Genomic DNA, 17,253 nt, shown 5'->3' with positions numbered 1-17,253 from the left:
GTTTTAAAAACTACTGGTGAGGGGCCAGCCAAATAGCTCAGCTGATTAAAGCACCTGCTTAGGCAGACGCAGCAGCTGGGGTTTGATCCCCATTGTGCCTTGCCAGTCCCACCCCCAGAGTGCGCTGAGATAGCGATTGAGACCGGGCGTGGTGGCACGTGCCTGTAATCCCAGCTTTTGGGAGGCTGAACACAAGCAGGTTACTTTGAGTGCAATCTGCATAGGGAGACTCTGTAGACCCTGTAGACCCTGTACTAAAATACAAAAACAAAACAAAACAACAACAAAAAAAACTATTGGTGAGATGCATTTATTGAATTTTCCAAGAGTCTTTGGTTAGTATTTCTGGTTTTATCATAGGTTCAACTTAGTCATTTTCACTTTTCTGTCTCCATCATCTATAAAAAAAGTTTCCTAAAATTACCTCATTAGACCAGAATTCTATCCTGTGTTATAATAAATGTGGAAGTTATTATAAGCCTTGAAAATGGTTTCAGATTTGCAAGAGAAGATTTGACTTTTTGGAACCCAGTTTCATTAATACTGTGAAAAGAAAATTGGAATTGCAGGCTCCTGGGGTGTCTGTGAATTGAGATTAGTATATTTCTCCCCTCCTACTTCCAAAAACACCCCAAGTTATTATTTTTCCTATTTTTGTGCTTTAGTGCAGCACAGGCAAGAGTACACACCTATGATGTAATTGCTCACAGGAAAGAACACTTAAATGCCACATTCATAGGAAGGCAGGGCACAAAGACGTTTACACGTATCGTTTTGACCAAGGCTGTGGCTTTCTTGAGAAGCAATAAAGGTTTCAAGTCCCTTAGTCTGTCCTTCCCCAAGCCTCTCCCTTGGCACATCTACCCTAAAGTTCACTCCTGCAACTCGAACAAGAAGCATGTGAGAAGAAATGTTTGAAGCGTTGTAGGCCTTCTCTAATAAACTGGAGATTCTGCAAGAAGTTGCAGATGAATACGTCTCTGCCAGCCGCTGGGCAGCTGCGCCTAGCGTTTCTCTCTGCTCAGGAGACAGAGAAGTAGACACATCATGTCTTCTCTCTGGGAGGAGTCACGGTATCGCGGTACTTACAGTTGTCCTCCACATTGTGACGCGCATGCCCACACGTCAGTTGTCTGGAGTTCCCGGCCCTCCTCACATGGCAGCTGCACCCACTGGGTTCTGTGAGATCTCCTCAGTGTATCATGGTGCTCTCTGAAGTGCCAGCCCACCCACAGCTGGCACACTGCTGGACGGATGGCCTTTCTGCTGCACCGACTACTTGGTCTTTCCTGGCTGGCTGTCAGCTACCTGCTCAGGTGTGTTTTCTACTTTTTTCAGGGGAAATTACAGCCACGTCACTGCTGTGCCCAAGTCCCCACAAGTGCGACAGCCTCCACGCCTCCCTCCTTCTAGGTTCAGTGCTGTCTGTACCTCCACTCAACTTGTCCATCTTTTATGCAGTTTTCTCTAAAACTTTTCCCATCTCTGTTAGTGAATGTACAGTGTTTATAACAATGTTCCAGTAACAGAATGCAATGGCAGGAGATCAAACGCACTTGACATAAACCCTTACGGACCCTGAAACACAATAAGGTAAAGAGACGTACAACAGAGAATTACAGCTGGACATCAAGTAAGAGCGAGGGGGTCTGTGACGGCGGAAGACTGAGGTACCAAAAAAGAAATGAACAGAGCTTTCCAATTTAGACCGCAGAGCCATAAAGTCCTTTCAGAGTTTGACATGATGAGACTCAAAACATGAGCAGAAAGGAGTCAAGTGAAAAAGGAGTGGAAGAGTCTAGAAAAGCAGAAGAGCAACACGTGGACTGACCCGGAGGAAGGAACAGAAAGGGCTGCAGTGGCTGCAGCACCGCAGGGCTGGAGGGGCCGCGAGAAGCACCCTGAAAGCGAACGCAAATCTAAAGCATATGGGTCACGGACTGCGGAATGGCGCCATGAAGGGCGATCCTGTGCATTTGACTCCGTAAATAATCATTTTATAGACAGACTATTAGCAAAGCGAAAATGTACACGAACAAGCGGGGAGAAAGTATTTGTAGTGCCTATGACAAGCCAAAAGAAAATACCTTGGGGCTAGGGATTTAGCTCAGTGGCACACTGCCCACCTGGCACGCTTGAGGTCCTGAGTTCGATTGCCAGTCCTCTCTCACAGCCCCCCAAAAGTAAGAAACTCTAAAGAAAATCAATCACTGGATCTGAAGAAACACAAAAATCTAATTAAAAATGGCAGAAATGCACATAATAGGTTGGGAAAGAGGTGTAAACACTGGCAAGAACGTAATTCTTTCAGTTGCTTTTAGGAAACAATCTAACAGTATCTACAAAGTATCTATCTATCTATCTATCTATCTATTTATTTATTTGGTACCAGGAATCAAACTCAGGACTTTGCATATGCCAGGCAGGTGCTGTGCCACTGAGCTGTACTTCCAGCAGCATCGGGGAGCATACTTTTATAATTAAAAATAAAATCTCTCACTCCATTTTAGTATGGATTCTATACTGTAATAAAATCTCACAGAATTGCTAACATTGCTGTTCAGTGTCTTTTCTGTTTTTCAGAGAGCAAGCCGTAATGCCTTTGATAGTTTCTGGTGACTCTGAGTCTTGTCCGCACCCTGTTCTCTGCCTTCCAAGCCCCAGTGCAGACGGTACCTGTGGGTGTCGCTGACACGCGTGCTGACTGATTAGGGCAGGGGCTCCATGGGTTGCTAAGTGTCTAGCAGTGCATTTGGATGAGATTCAAGGTCCTCAGGGACCTCTGCTTGTGAAATCTTAAGTGAAGACACCGGGTAAGTGGGGGAGGCACCGGCATCACTTGTGAACACTTCCTCATTGAGTATTCTACTTTACTACTTCCCCAACTCCAACGCTACATAACCTGTTCCATAAAAGAGGTAAATGTGTTATTTATATCGTTAAATGTCTCCTGCGTTTGGAAGATTGGAATCAATGTACACTAACGTGAGCACCAGATCGAGTACGCCATGCTTCCGGGTACGTGCTGCTGACCCAGTGACAGAAGCGCCAAGCTGTAAAGCTAGCCAGTCAGCGGTCTTCAGCTCGATTCAGCGGGCGATTCCTGCGCACCAGCGTCATCCAGCATCCCCAGGGCCACACACAGTTGACGGCTAACTGTGGACCCTTCTGTCAGCTCAGCAGGGCAGCTGTGGGGATCTAGGGTTCCTTCCAGGCCTGCTGCTCCTGGAGTGCGGGTGTGGAGGAGGGCCCGTGCGTCATCCCCACTTGCCCCAGTTGTCAGGCAGAAGGAACCTCATCCAGGCAAGAACTGGGAAAATAAGTTGCAAAGCTTAGGAGCGCGGGGAGGCTGTATGTGTTTCTCATCAAAACGTATTACATTCCAGAAAACGCAAGATGAACTATTGAAATGTAGATGATACACATTGCTACTGATTTCTACTCAGCTTCATTTCTTGAGAACAAAATAGCTTCCCTTCCTGGAAGTTCACTGACTGCAGCAGCCAGAGATTCACAGGCGTCAACATCATTTTCCTTGGGATACATTTCACTTTTGACATATAGAAATTGCAGCAATCTATCTTACACGAAACTACGGGATTTATTCCAAGGAAACTTCATGGCCTGGAATCACAAATGTAGGGAGAATTTAAAGTGAATTTGGCACCATGATTGCAGCTAGAATAATGAATACTGTGTGCGTGTAAGTGTGTTTGTACGTACTCCCACGTTGATCTGGGCATGCTCCCAGCTCTCCGACCTGAACTGCTAACATTGTCTCTTTGGACTTTTTCCTGACTGCACAGGGACAGCTGAGCTTTTGAAGGGCTCCATGGAAGCCTCTACAGTACCTTGGGCTTCAATTAGTTAACCTTTTCTTTATGTCCTCCCGAATATTACACGCCTTTATTCTTAGAGGACATTCCGAGCATTCCTTGTCAGTTGGTAGATGACACGGCTCTGACGACTTCTGATTCGCAACAACACCTGTTTTCTTCTTATCTTACTTGGCCATTCTGCTTTTGCTCATTATCATTACACAGCACACACGTTACCTGGTCCCCCCTATGCCCCGGCTCTGTGGTCAAGGTGTGCTATTACCTCATAGGAAAGAAAACCGAGTCTGAAGGAAGGTGGGTTGTGCAGGCCTCCAAGAGGACAGATAAACTCAAGTGCGGGTCTGTTCATGGCTTTGGAGTAATGTGTTTGGCTTCCTGTTTTGTCGCTGTGTCATATATAAAAACACCGAACGATCAGGCATCTTTCCAGGCGGCTGCTTGGGGCACTCCCACCAATCTTGCTCCGCTGCGCCTCCTGCGTCTCCCTCCTTTGCTGTGGGGGTTCACACTCACAGTGAAAAAGCAATGCAGAGTGGGAGGAAGGATACTGGGGTCAGTAGCCAGCTCCAGGTCAGGAAGCTGACTTGGCCAAGGGTGGCAGGTAACCGCTTGTCCTCTGCTGGCATCAGAAATGTGATGGTGACATGGAAACTAGTCACCTCCCAACGTCACTCTAAGGATCAAGTCAGGCAGGACAATGACTGCAAGTCCTCCCAAAAGAATGGTCTGATTATGTTTTGTGTCCAAGTCCGCAGCTGCCCCAACAATTAGACAGCTCTGCGAGACGTCACGCATGCGATGGCCCGGGTAGCGGTGGCAGTGACCACCATGACACTGCTTCCACGGGGGCAGCTGCATCTGAGGACATCCTTTCTGTGGCTGTGGCCCTGTGCATTCCGGCGGCAGCAGCAGCCCTTGCTACGGCAACGCATGTTGCTCCAGCCAGCAGTGGAGGTGTGGGAGGGTTCTGGGCTTAATGGTTCCCTGTCCTCTGGTTCTTAGGGTTAGAATGAATTAAATTGCTCCTTCTTTTGAAATTTCATTATGGCAGCTTACATTTCTAGGTGTCATGGAGGCAGTCGTCTAAGACTAGTGTTTGGTGAGAGAGGATGATACAGCTTATTATCTGAGAAGCAGTCATTCTTCTGAGTAGGTTTCAAAGCTACTTTCTCAAATTGTTGATTCATTTTTGCCTGCTGTCCCTATTCTGGAATTCTATGTTGTTCCCTGGTTAAAACCCAGAGCACAGCTTCTACCTCACCGTTTTGTGCTTGGTAACAGAGATGCACCCCTCATCCAGACGCCTGTGCAGCCTCAGTAAAGCCAGGAGCATGCTGGGTAACGGGGCAGTGGGCACTATTCCTGATCGGGAACTGGGTCTACTGACTGGGCAATCATGTTTACATTCCTGTCAGGACGCCTTTGCTGTCTCAAGCTTCCTCTGTGGGGAAAGGATCATGTTCTTTTGCGGTGGAAGTGCGATAACTAAGGTGCAGGATCAGGCAGCTTCCCTCCGAGCCCACTGGGGAGAAGCCTATGAAGCCCAGACGCAGGAACTACGAGGACAAGATGTCAAACACAGGGACGGGGGTTGTGTGGCTGGCATGCCCAGCAGTCTTCCTACCCTGAGCTTTCCCAAGCGTTTCAGGAAGAAGAGGGAAGGAACCGCAGTAACATAGGAGAGCACTGTTCTGTGTCTCAGAAGCTCCGCTGAGCAGAGCCTCATGGTCATGATTTTCCAAAACTGCGAACTGCAGCTGCTATGTCCCATCCCGGCAGCCCAGCACACTCTGCACGTGTCCGGCACAGCACTGCCCTGCCCTGCCTGGCTCCTACGGGGTACGCAGAGAAGAGTTATACAAGTTGGATGTACTTGAAAAGCGTTCTAGATGCTAAGATGTCTATTATCAATATTTCACCCCTCTTGGTTTGGGAGATAGGCTTATTTCCACTTATTTTGTCATTTACTCCTTTATTTGCTAGTGCTAATGACAAAGGCTGATTTCCATCATCAGTTTCCAAGCACGGTGTCATTTCTAGGCCTGGCTTCTGTGGGTGCTACAGCGACATGGGTATTGAACACTGTTCACGTTATGCTGCAGGTCAAAAAGCCAAGTTCCATCAGATCTCACAGTGAGTGCCTGGACATGAATTTGAACTCAGAAACTGACTTCCCAAGTTCATTCAAGGACACAAAAGATTTTAGTGTGCTTATATATATGGTATTTATAGTTTTCTTTTTCCTAGACTTTTGAAACGCTTCCTTATCTAAATCTAATCAATAAATGCTGGCATACCACTCCCTTGAACACATTGTTTTCTTAACCTGCAAAATTAGTAAACTACTCTGATTGTCTCACTTGGCTACCAGTGTCAGGCTTATTACACCAGTGTGTGGACAGGTTAGGAGCTCGGGAAAGCGATGGCAATCCCAGCAGCCAGGCAGCTTGCTGAGGGGACCGGGCAGGTCCTGCCTTCTGGTGCACCTGGTGCACCTGAGCTGGCAGGAGAGCAGGCCAGCGCCTGGTGGAGGCCGCACGCCCCACGAAGTGCAAGCAGAGCATTCTGGTGGCTCTCTGATAGCGTCTCAGGAAGTACGATCAGTCAGGCAGGCCCGCAGGAAACCAATCTGTTCATCGAAACAGGTATTTGATGCGAACTACAACAGAACCTGACTTCACGCTTCCTGGATCTCAGGTTCTCATAAGAGACAGGCATAGGCTAAGTTTTTCTGAACCTACACTACATTTCTCCCCTCAAGACTGTGGAGTATTTCAGAGCACGGAAAGCACATCACGTTGTGTCTTTGCAAAGCACCGGACATGTGCCACACTTCAGAAAGGCTTCTATGGCGTTGCAGGCTTTTCTAATAAAGATGTGATGGGCAGTAGGTTACTATTGCCTTAAGGCTGGGAACGTGGAGGCTGCCGCAGAACTTACGCAGTTCTCACCAGATAGATTCTGCCATTACCGTTCTGTTCTAGCAGCCGCCGACTTCTTATAGACCTTTAAGTAAATACTTAATCTCATCCTACAAATTCGCCTACATGCTAGTTATTGTAAGCCGCCAATGGCCTTCTAGGACGTTTTATCAGAGCCCATTCTCCAATGCCAAGAGGGCTGTGCTTGGTTCTCCCCACAGATGGAATCTGTGCCTTAGGAGGACTCTCACTTGCAGCGGCCTAGGGTACAGCAGCGCTGAGGACTGCTCAACCCTCCTGGTGTACCATGCTCAATCCTCAGCTATGCAGCAGGTGCCACTCTGCAAAGCACTGTGTGTATAGCCCCTTTTTTCTCAATCTCATAAGGGTAATGTTCTTCCCACTTTGTAGGCTAGAAAAATGAGCATGAAAAATCCTGAAGAATTTCCCCGAGGTCAGGGTAGGGCTCGTCTCCCACGAGTTCTGTGTGATTCCCAAGGCCAGGCCGCAGCTAGCAGTTCCTGCTGACATCACAGTTCCCACAGAGGCTGTAAAGAGCTTTCTAAAGTGTAGCACAAATCCATCCATCCCACTAGATTGTTAAAAAACAAGTTCAAAAATCAGAGCCGAGGCATCAAAATAGATTAGGCTAAATAAAAAATTGTACATTCTGAGAACAAACAAACAAATGGCCATGGCCATCTGGTCTTTGCTATTTGCGGCCTGCTGGGCCCACAGGAGGAATGAAGCTGACCAACGGCAACAGTTGCTGGGAAATTTGGACTGTGGTTCCCCAAGCGAGAAAAGCTTGGAAAAGCTTCCTCTCCTTTCCAGAAAAGCTTCCTTTCTAGAAAAGCTTCGGCCCCTTTCTAGGTCTCTGTCTTGATTTCATTATAGTGCTGTGCTGTAATTTTTTTCTCCCCTCTCCTTTGATATGTAAATATTCTAAAAAGCCCTTCACCGCTTTATCACCAGGTATCCAACTCGGGGGCTCAGCCTTCCGCCTACACCGTGGCCATCAGCAGCAGAGGAAGCGCTTTCGCCTCGCAGCCTCTTCGCAGAGCTGCGGCCGCGCTTCGGGCTCCTCCAGCAGGTCTGTGTCTCCAGGAAACTCTCACTTTTCCTCTGGGGGAAGCCACTTAGCGAACGCAGAGCCCTGTACCTGAGCTTGTATTATGCACTGGAAGAAAACTGTGCTGATAGAAAAATAGAAAATATAAATAAATAAATAAATAAATTTTAAAAATGGTCTCCTTTCTGTTTTCTGGCTTCTGACATGTTCAGCTCTGGGGGAGCTCTACGTGCCCTCTTCTACTGCCATCGCCTTCAATAAAGCTTCTTTGCTGTTTAATTTATTCAATATGATTTTCATTCCAACACCACTCTCTTTGGGAAAACAGGAAAAGTCAGCATAATGGTGCAGCTGAGCGGCGTGGGAGAGGCGCAGAGCCACCGCCGCCAGGAAAGGTAGCTGAGGGGGACTTAGAACTGGCACTTCTGACTTGCGCTGCAGGCGCTTCTACGACACAGCAGGTGTGCCCTTCTCAAACAAAAGCAGGTGTGCCCAGGCCCTCCCCTTTTAGGACTGCCTGCCTGCGCTATCTCCCTGGCCTCCTGTCTGCCTTTAAGCCAGGCAGGTTGGGGAACCAAAAAATCTACTGGGTGTCTTCTCAGGCTGACTTGGGGGGCTCCTGCGGGAAGCCCTGAAAGTTTTACTGGGTCTCCTAAACCAGAAAAGCAGAGCAGTGGGCCTCTTCCGCATGCAGCGCGCCACGTGCGTCTGTGACACAGTCAGGGTGGCTTCCTAACTAAGCAGCAGAAAACTCCTGAGAAACTGGTGAAGGCCAAACTGCAGATTCAAACCAAAATTTATTTAAAAAATTTTTTGAGTGATAAAACATCAGAAAGCTAAAAGTAAGAATGGTATCTACTGACACTGTTTGAACTATATCGCATTTATTTTTAGTTTAGAGTCTTCGAGGGGGAAATACGTAGAAACCCAGCACCCTTCACCCTGAGCACCAAGCGCGTCTGAGCCCGGCCTCCGTCCCCACACGGAGCGCGAGCTGGGGCTGCGGAGCCCACTCCAGCCTGGCCCTCAAGGGCTGCTCTAAGGCCCCTGAAATAAAGCACTCATTACTGTTTCCTGGCGGCAGCTCAAAGCCCTCCATTTTTGCAACCATGCATCGGCCATTACGGGCTAATTAAACTCACTTTTGAATAATTATGTTACAAATACCGCAATTTTAAATACAGGACAAATTATCCTCTAATCAGGCTTTAAAAATATGATCTAATAGGAGATATATTCCTTTAAATGGTTGCAATTACATATTGAATGAAAAGATGCACCTTGTTCAATATCTCTATCTTTATTCCTAATGTGGTTAATGGGATCAGTTCAATAGAAATCCTCATATCTTCCCTGAAAATAGCACACTCAAAACTGCATAGCAATTACAGCAAATTCCTCCTAATGAATAGTAATACATAGAAAGGACCTTTTGCCATCAAGTTTAAATTTATGCCATGGAATTATTGAAATGTACATTTTAGAATTAATCCTGTGTTTATTCAGTGCCTAAATTTACGAGGAACAACCTTGTGCATTCCAAGAAGCTCAAAGGCCACCCTGTCTAAGGCAGAGAGCTCTGTGGCATTCTCGTAGTACTCTAAGGGCCCATTCTCCCTGAATCTCCTGAGCTTCAAAATACAGTGAAAGGATGAAGCCGGGTGGTGTTTGTGAAGGACCAGGCAGCACTGAGAGCACAGACCAACTCCTCAGGAAATGGGATTGTTTTTGTTATCAGAACGCACATGATCTGAATCCCGATCAATCTCATAACTGATCAACGTTTGCCCTTTGATCAGCTGTAGTGATTGCCTCATCTCTGTGGGCTCTGCTAGTGCACGCGAGATGCCACAGAATGGATGAGCCTTCTCTTTTCCTTTATCTGATTATTCAATAGGGCTTTTCTTTTTCTAGTTTGACAAAGGTTTATTTGATTCCCTAACTCCCCCAAAATTAAGCACCCATGCAAGTGCAAGATCATGAGTTCAATTCTTGCTACCAAAGAATAAAATAAAAAATGAAGAATACACAATTGATTGAAAGTGACCCAGTATCTTATTGGCTGTCCCCCCAACACAAAGCAATCTGACATAGTGTTCTTAGCGTGGCTGCTCTCATGGGACATCGTTCCTCCTGAATAGCACAGAGGACCCTGGAAGCTGGCTGCGTTCTTATCTGTAACAAATAATGAACTGAAGTCATCCATCAGCTCTCACATCAGATAATCACTGTTTTCAGTTAAGGAAGACCTCAAATATCAACCTAAAAATCATCCTTTCTGAACTTCTTCAGGGCTTTGGGGAGAGTTCATTTGGAAGCAGGCAGACTAAGGTGCACTTACATGATTAAAGCCTATGTGGAAACGTAATCACTTTTTCTGTGTTTCTATTTTGTTAATCAAATAAATGAATAGAAAGTTGAAGGCATCAATGAAGTCTTTTTTACGCAGGCTTACGTTCATGTGTAACAAATGAATCTTGGAAAACATGTATATTATACAATACAAACAATGATAACTGGAGAAACACTCACATAACACTTACTATGTGCAAGGTATTGCTTTCCAACATGTTTTTCATGTATTAATTAATTCTAGGCACCACATTTCTTGGCTGAGTAAGAAGCACAGGGTTTTTTCTTTTCTTTTAGAAAGTGTGAAGAAAAGGTTATGTATCTGGCACACATTCAATCTAAACTAGATATTTTAGGACAGTGGTAGTGACCACCTCCGTATCCACCTGTGGGCCAAGAAGACGTGGGGGCTGGTAAGCTCTCTGGCCCTGCAGGGGCTCTCTCTCATATTACAAAACACTGGATGAAAGTGAAGCAGTCATCCAGGCCAGCAGCGGGGGCGGTGGCTGGTGTGAAGAGTAATTGAGCTCCCTGTGTCGCCCCAGGGGCTCTGGTCTAGCCTCCACAGGCACAGCTCCCATCAGGAGGCTTGAGTGCTGTCACCAGTTGCCCACCAATTTTCAGCTGGGAAAAGTAAGAGCGCTATGTAAAGGGGAAAAAACAGCTCGATTATTATTTTTATGTAACTGAACTGGGGAGAAGGAAAGTCTTTATGTACAGTGCACCTTATGCCTGGCACTTCAATGCAAACCTGAGCTACCGTACTGTTAATTCTTGAAGTGCCTCTGAAAGACAGGGGTGTGTGTGTGTGTGTGAATTCAAAGCATTACAATGAATTTCTAAAAATTTTTTAGTGAACTTCTGTATTGTTTCTAATGGTTTCTTTTTTATCATTTGTGTTCTCTTTAAAAGTAGGTGGTATTTTGATATCAAAGGGGATGAAGTTAAAAATAAAGAAAAAATAAAGATGTGACTGCACGCAGGGCACAACGAAGACCCCCTGGCTTCTTAGAAAGGGGCGCGACTGTAAGTGCTCTCTTTCCTTGCAGGCTTAGCACTGCAGTGAGTGCCCATCGGGGCTCCACAACACTGCATTCACTGAAGACACTGAGCACTAAGGACATCTCTCTTTATGAGGAATTTTGAGAGGAACCACTCGGCAATTCAAATTTATCAGACACTTGACAGAAGCTGTAATTTACTAGTGCTCAAGATTTTTTTTTTCTTGTTTGTTTACTAATAGCCTTTGGAAGGCACCTAAATAATGAACCTAGTGCATTTTTGAGAAAAGGCCATTTTTTTTGAAGGAGATGAAGAGTGTGAATGATTAGAAATCCTTCACATGCAAATAGGTGAGAAGGGTGAAACACCCAGAATATTTAGACAATGAGCCTATAAAACTGTGTATCTCCTTATACAGCTCTGTTGCCTCCACTTGCCTAAGGAATAGCGAATGTGCACAGCAGTTATAGGCATTTTTTGAATATTTACTTCAATGTCACTTCTCTAAATAGTCAGTTTGCCAAAATTTGTTGCTACCAGACATAATTCACAGCTACATCTAATAGTATCCAAGGCCTAATAACATCAGCAATTAAAACTGTTGCCAGTATTTATTTTGTGTATTTATTCAAGGGAGATAGCAAACAGAAAAGAGATTTGAGAAAACTAATATTCATGTGCTCATGGGGGGCATCTCATGGTGAAACCATATTCACATTCAGGCATGAAAAAGCATAATTGTCTGTTCCTAAATAACAGTTGGAAACTCACATAAACTAAGAACCGTATAGGAAACTGTCACATGCATGGAGCCAGTTCTGCCAAGAACACCAAGCACACTAAAGAGGAGCACAGAACAACTAAACCACAGACAACTGGGCAGAAAAAGCCAAAGTAGACAGAGCTGTCACAGCCACAGCGCAGTATGGATAGGGACACTGGGAGGGGGCGCACTCACTGGACCGGTGGGCGGAAAACTGCAGCGCACTCTTGGTGATGCTGAAGTGCTTGCTTAAGTAGGAACTGATGGACTGACCTCTGGGGAGCAAAGAAGGAAAGCCTGAAGGAGGACAAGGCTCCAAGTAGGCAGGGGCAACAGCCTTACAGTAGCTGCCTTGAGACTGGGTGAGCAACTGTGTCTCTCTTTCCACAACAGACTCGGGGACAACGGAGAAGAACTGAGGCTTAAAGAGAATCCCAAGGAGGGGGCAGATAAACAGGGCCCCTGCTTCGCTGAGCTCTCCCTCAGCAGGAAGGGTGAAAGCCATACATTAATGAGCTAGGAGCTGGTAAGTGAGTGGGTTTTTAAGACAGCGATAGATATGGCAGAGTGAAGGGCAGCAAGATCACGTGGAGCGGCTGTCGGTGAGGTGCTCCTCACTTTCCGCTGCATTATGAGAGCGGAAAGGTGATGACAAGAGCAGGATGAATGACAGGTGGGAGCCCAAATCCCTCTCTCTCTCTCTCTCTCTCTCTCTCTCTCTCTCTCTCTCTCCCCCCTCTTCCTCCTGCTTCTTTTTCTTTTTCTCATTCTCCTCCTCCTCCTCCTCCTCCTCCTCTTGCTTCTTCTTCTTTCCCTTCCTCCCTCCGTCCCTCCACCACCCTGTCCTTAAGTTTCCTGTCTTCCCAGAAAGGCAGGGAGAGTGGACTGTACTCCAGGAAATGGTGAATGAGACCTACAAGCAAGGCTAGAATAATTGGGCCATTTAGCTCAAGAAGAAAGAAAATGTGACAATTTTAAGTGCAATTACAGTCCTCCTACTGGATTCACTTAGCACTTAAGGCAAGCGCTTTGGATAAAGAAGATGTCCTACACCCAGACAGTAGAGCAGGGCTTCCGCCAGGGGACAGTCAGCAGGAGCTGTGATTTGTAAGAGCCTGTACAGTTTGTGTCACTGAATGCTGCATAAAATGCTGGGGAAGAACTATTACTTGCCCCCCCAAATCGACTAAGAAAACCAAATCAACTACACACGTAGATACACAGAAGAACAGATACTGGTCCTGCACCAGCCAGCACGTGAGAAATCTCAGAGAAGATGAGACAGGAAAAGGCATTGCTCTGGTGTGGGGACAGCCTCAGGGAGCTTGACTCTGTGTACCTAGGGGTTCCGGGAAGGAAGCTTTGCAGGCCGAAGACAGGTACACAAGCGACGTGATACCAATGACAGAATGAAATCTCTCCTTTCTGAGGGGAACGGGTGGAAAGAGCAGTGAAGTTACTAATAAAAAACAAGGGCAGAATCTTGGCCACGAATCCTGAGTAGGTGTCATCAAGTGACTGGGGCCGTCTTCCCAACCACGAAGGTCAGACTGCAGAGCTCCGTGGACAACTGGGTGGAGGATCTCACAGACCCGGCAGCTGACGGATCCCAGGGTCTTGGCTGCAGGGGGTGGCGGGGAGCCCACAAAGGCGCATGCGGTCGTGCGCAGCCCATCTCCCACCTGCGTGCGCAGAGGTGGCTGCTAGGCTCCACGCCTCAGGGCTTGGCAGCTGCTGCCTAAGGGCCAGGGGCCCATAGCACCAATCATGGGAAACGACAGCCACAAAGAGACAAACACTATGGAAACAGTTTTTATTTCAATATCAGAAGAAGTAGCATTCCTTCAAAATGGCATTTTTCACAAGAATGCAAATGAGCTACTGTATTGTGACATGAAGTTCCCCCGGGTGCTGCGGCATGAGCCAGCAAAAGGGGCTCCTCCAGCCCTACTGGTCAGTTTGTTAATATACAGCATAGTGTTACTAAATATTAAGAAATATCATTTCATAAAGAAAACTAATACTTGGAAATGACCCTAATACTTGATATTAGGAATATCTAGAATTAAATTCAGACTATAATTTATTCATGTCTCAGGATCCACAACTTCCATTTAATGGCATAAAGCCTGCCTGGAAATACTATTTATGTGTCAATCACATCAGAGGAGATGCAAAGGTATCATAAAGAAAGAGGAGAAGTCAGGTGTCACACTGAAGTGGAACACACCAGCTTGGCTTTCAGGGAACCACGGACCAGCACGCAGCCCGCCCTGCAGACTCTGCCGGGGCGCCTGCCTGCCGTCTGCTTTCCGCTGCCAGGGTGTTCTCAATCCCAAAACTGGGAAATGCATCACTTAAGGTAATTTGCTGGCACAGGGAAATGGTGCAGCTGTTTCGTCAGGACAAAGGTCAGATAATTTTGTACAATGCACTGCAAGTTTTTAAGCCTTACCATTTTAATATCAGTGACCCGAGGGAAAGCCCATTATGCTATTATGTACAAAAACTATGTTGTGAGCAAATGCAAAGTGAGAGGCAGGGTGGCAGCCGGAGAGCCGGCCTCTGCCACCTCGCTGAAATACGTGCTGTTGGTGGTTTTATCTAATTTTTTGTAATATTTAAAATATAAATGGTGGGGGTCCATTGAGATAGCTCGGTGGTCTAAAACACCTTCTTAGGTGAGCCTAGGCAAGCCTAGGGACCACAGTTCCATTCTCAGCAGCACATGCTATGCCAGCTCCCCTGAGCCAGCCCCATAAAATAAAATAAATATAAAATAAAATATAAATGGTGGAGAGTTGACCAATGTGAAAAGCTAGGCCCCTGACCCCTCAATGCACCTGTGTAAGGGGGTGGCTTTAACACACAACCAAGGAACACGGCATGCAACAGTGATGCACTGCGAAGCCAAGAAGTAAGAAAAAAAGTCGACTAACCTAACCCACCTGAGCTTGGCTCACACGGGTCAATGTCCTCGTCATCGCTGGGACACTCTGCAGAGGCCACGAGGATGTCATCTGTGGTCTGTGAAAGAATCACAGTAGGAGGTTAATTCAAAGGGTCCCGAGAGGCTCTCTTTCTTATGTCTCATTGACAAGCAAAGCAGTCAGTTCTTGTCTCAGACGTTGAGAAATTAAACTCAGTATTGTCCTTCCCAAAGACCCAAAGCTTAAATTCACAGATTCATCTCAGCACCCTCATGGCCGGATCTCTGGGAACACTCTGTCACTCCTTATTTTACACAAAGACATGGAAATGGTGACAGCCCACTTGAAGACACCACCGGTCAACGAAGAGAGAAGGTGCGTACAGTCTCACACAAGTTTTAAAAACAACCTGGCAAAAGCAGATGACTTGCAATTTATTACAGCCCTGGAGCGCAGCAGTGCGTGCATCGGCGGGCTTTATGTGGTACCTGTACTCAGCCTCCTGAAAGCGGAACAGCCATAACCTTTTACGCTCATGGCCCAGTGGGGTTTGATAAATCTGTGGACTGCAGCTTGTCATTACTAGTAAGCAGGCGCAGATTAAACGGACAAGCAGATGTGTCTTTCATGTAGAAGGGAAGCAGAAATAATCCACCTTTCACGTCAATTCAGCTTTCACATTCAGATCTTTCTTTGTTCCGGTCATGTTCAGAGAGCAGCTCTGCTTCTCCACTATCCTTTCAGTCATGCAGGTTTCACACAAATGAGAAGGCGTTTGGACTGTGGAGGGCGCGGCGACCCCTTCCTCTGCGATATCTTAGTTGCCTTCTTGCACTGCGGTGAACAGCGACGCCCACCCTTAGGACCAACAGCGGGGGGAGTCCCAGCAGCCCGGCCGTGGGCGAGGCGGGGAAGACCCGGAGGCTGCTCCTTCCCGCCACTCACAGAAAGCAAGAAATTTAGCACAGTCACTGCCCAGAATTCCGTGAGCTTTGTAGCAGAGTTGGCTCATCCTAAAGCCAAGCAGAATCTAAGATACAGGATGAAAACTATCCCAGCAGCCTGCTGAGGACCAAGGAGACCCGCATCTCTTAGAGGACACCGAGGACCGCAGCGGCGGCACGGGCTGCATCCGAAGATGGAATGATCGTGACAGTCACATAGAGAGGTCCTCCGCACAGAAAAGGGAGCAGTACCGCACCCGCGCCTCCTCTCAAGGCACCCAACGCTGGAGACTATAAGTCAGTGAGGATTAAGAAGGTGGCGGCATTTTAAAAAAGGGAGCTGAGGGATGATGGGATTTTATGGCAAACATTAGGCTTAGGAGTATTCAGCATGGGATCCTGCAGGATATGGAATTCGTTCAGATGGTCCTGCTTCACAATACAGCCCTCAAAAAGTACAAGCCACGCAGTAGTGATCTGAGATTGTGTGTGTCATTCTGCTTCTTACTGTCCTCCGTTTCTGGATTTATTCGTGATGTTGCTGCTATTTTAAAGAGACAGTTCAAAACCGTGGTTTTCCCAGAAGTGTCAGCAAGTGGCACCATGGCCAAGTTCGTGTCTCTTCTGGAGGCTCTCAAGCAGGAGTTTCCCAGCCCCTGGCTTATGCCTCTTGAGGGATCAGGTCCACTCTGACTTGATAAGGACACTTTACTGGATCATGTGGTTTTGCTGGGCAGTTGACTAATGCATCCCCGAGCATGTCGCCAGCTTTCTGTCTAGCGCCAGCTTCTAGTGGAAAGCCACTCTCAGCCAAGTGGGCACTCGTAAATTAAATTAAAATTTAATTAGATTAAAACTAAATTATTCAATTCAATTTACAAGAGAATTTTTTGCTTTTTTCTTAAAGAAGTTTAATATACTGGCTCAATCAATAAAGTATGTAGCACTGTTGATGCAGGGAAGATAATGAGAGTAAATGCTTTATCTCAGGATGTCTGTGTTTTTATTTTGAGGCAAAAGTTTCACTAGATATTCCACGCTGGTCTTAAACTCAATATGTAGTCCAGGCTGGCCTAGAACTTACAGTTAACCTCTTGCCTCAGCCTCCCAAGTGTTGGCATTAAAGGTGTGCTCTACCATGCAGGGTACCCTTAATAAACATTTTATTTTATTTTATTATTATTATTATTTTTTTTTTTTGCAGAACCAGGGATTGAACTCAGATCCTTGCGTTTGCCAGTCAAGCGCTTATCCTACTGAGCCATCTCCCCGGCCCCCCCTTAATAAATATTTTAAACCAGCTGTGTTCCTCTCTTCTCTCCTCTCCTCTCCTCCCCTCTCACCTCCCCTCCCCTCCTCTCCTCCCCCTTCCTTCCCTTTTCCCCTTCCCTCTCCTCTCCACTCTACTCTCTCCTCCTCTCCCCTCCCCT

The 17,253-nt window shown here is 46.6% G+C and overlaps 1 protein-coding gene across 2 annotated transcripts in view; it reads right to left on the bottom strand.

Moving 5' to 3' along the window:
• The window catches only part of Nrxn1 (neurexin 1), a 1,036,478-nt gene that overhangs the window by 8,080 nt on the left and 1,011,145 nt on the right, over nucleotides 1–17,253 (bottom strand). The window contains exon 16 of one of the 2 annotated variants that reach the window (XM_023703554.1): nucleotides 14,889–14,976. In XM_023703554.1, the coding sequence (XP_023559322.1) occupies nucleotides 14,889–14,976 (88 nt within the window). The remainder of the gene's footprint in view (nucleotides 1–14,888; nucleotides 14,977–17,253) is intronic. The other variant, XM_023703553.1, reaches the window with a different exon arrangement.

Source organism: Octodon degus, unplaced genomic scaffold, assembly GCF_000260255.1.
Source record: "Octodon degus isolate 3935 unplaced genomic scaffold, OctDeg1.0 scaffold00174, whole genome shotgun sequence".
Taxonomy (NCBI): Eukaryota; Metazoa; Chordata; class Mammalia; order Rodentia; family Octodontidae; genus Octodon; species Octodon degus.
This window is presented reverse-complemented; position numbering and strand designations above follow the sequence as displayed.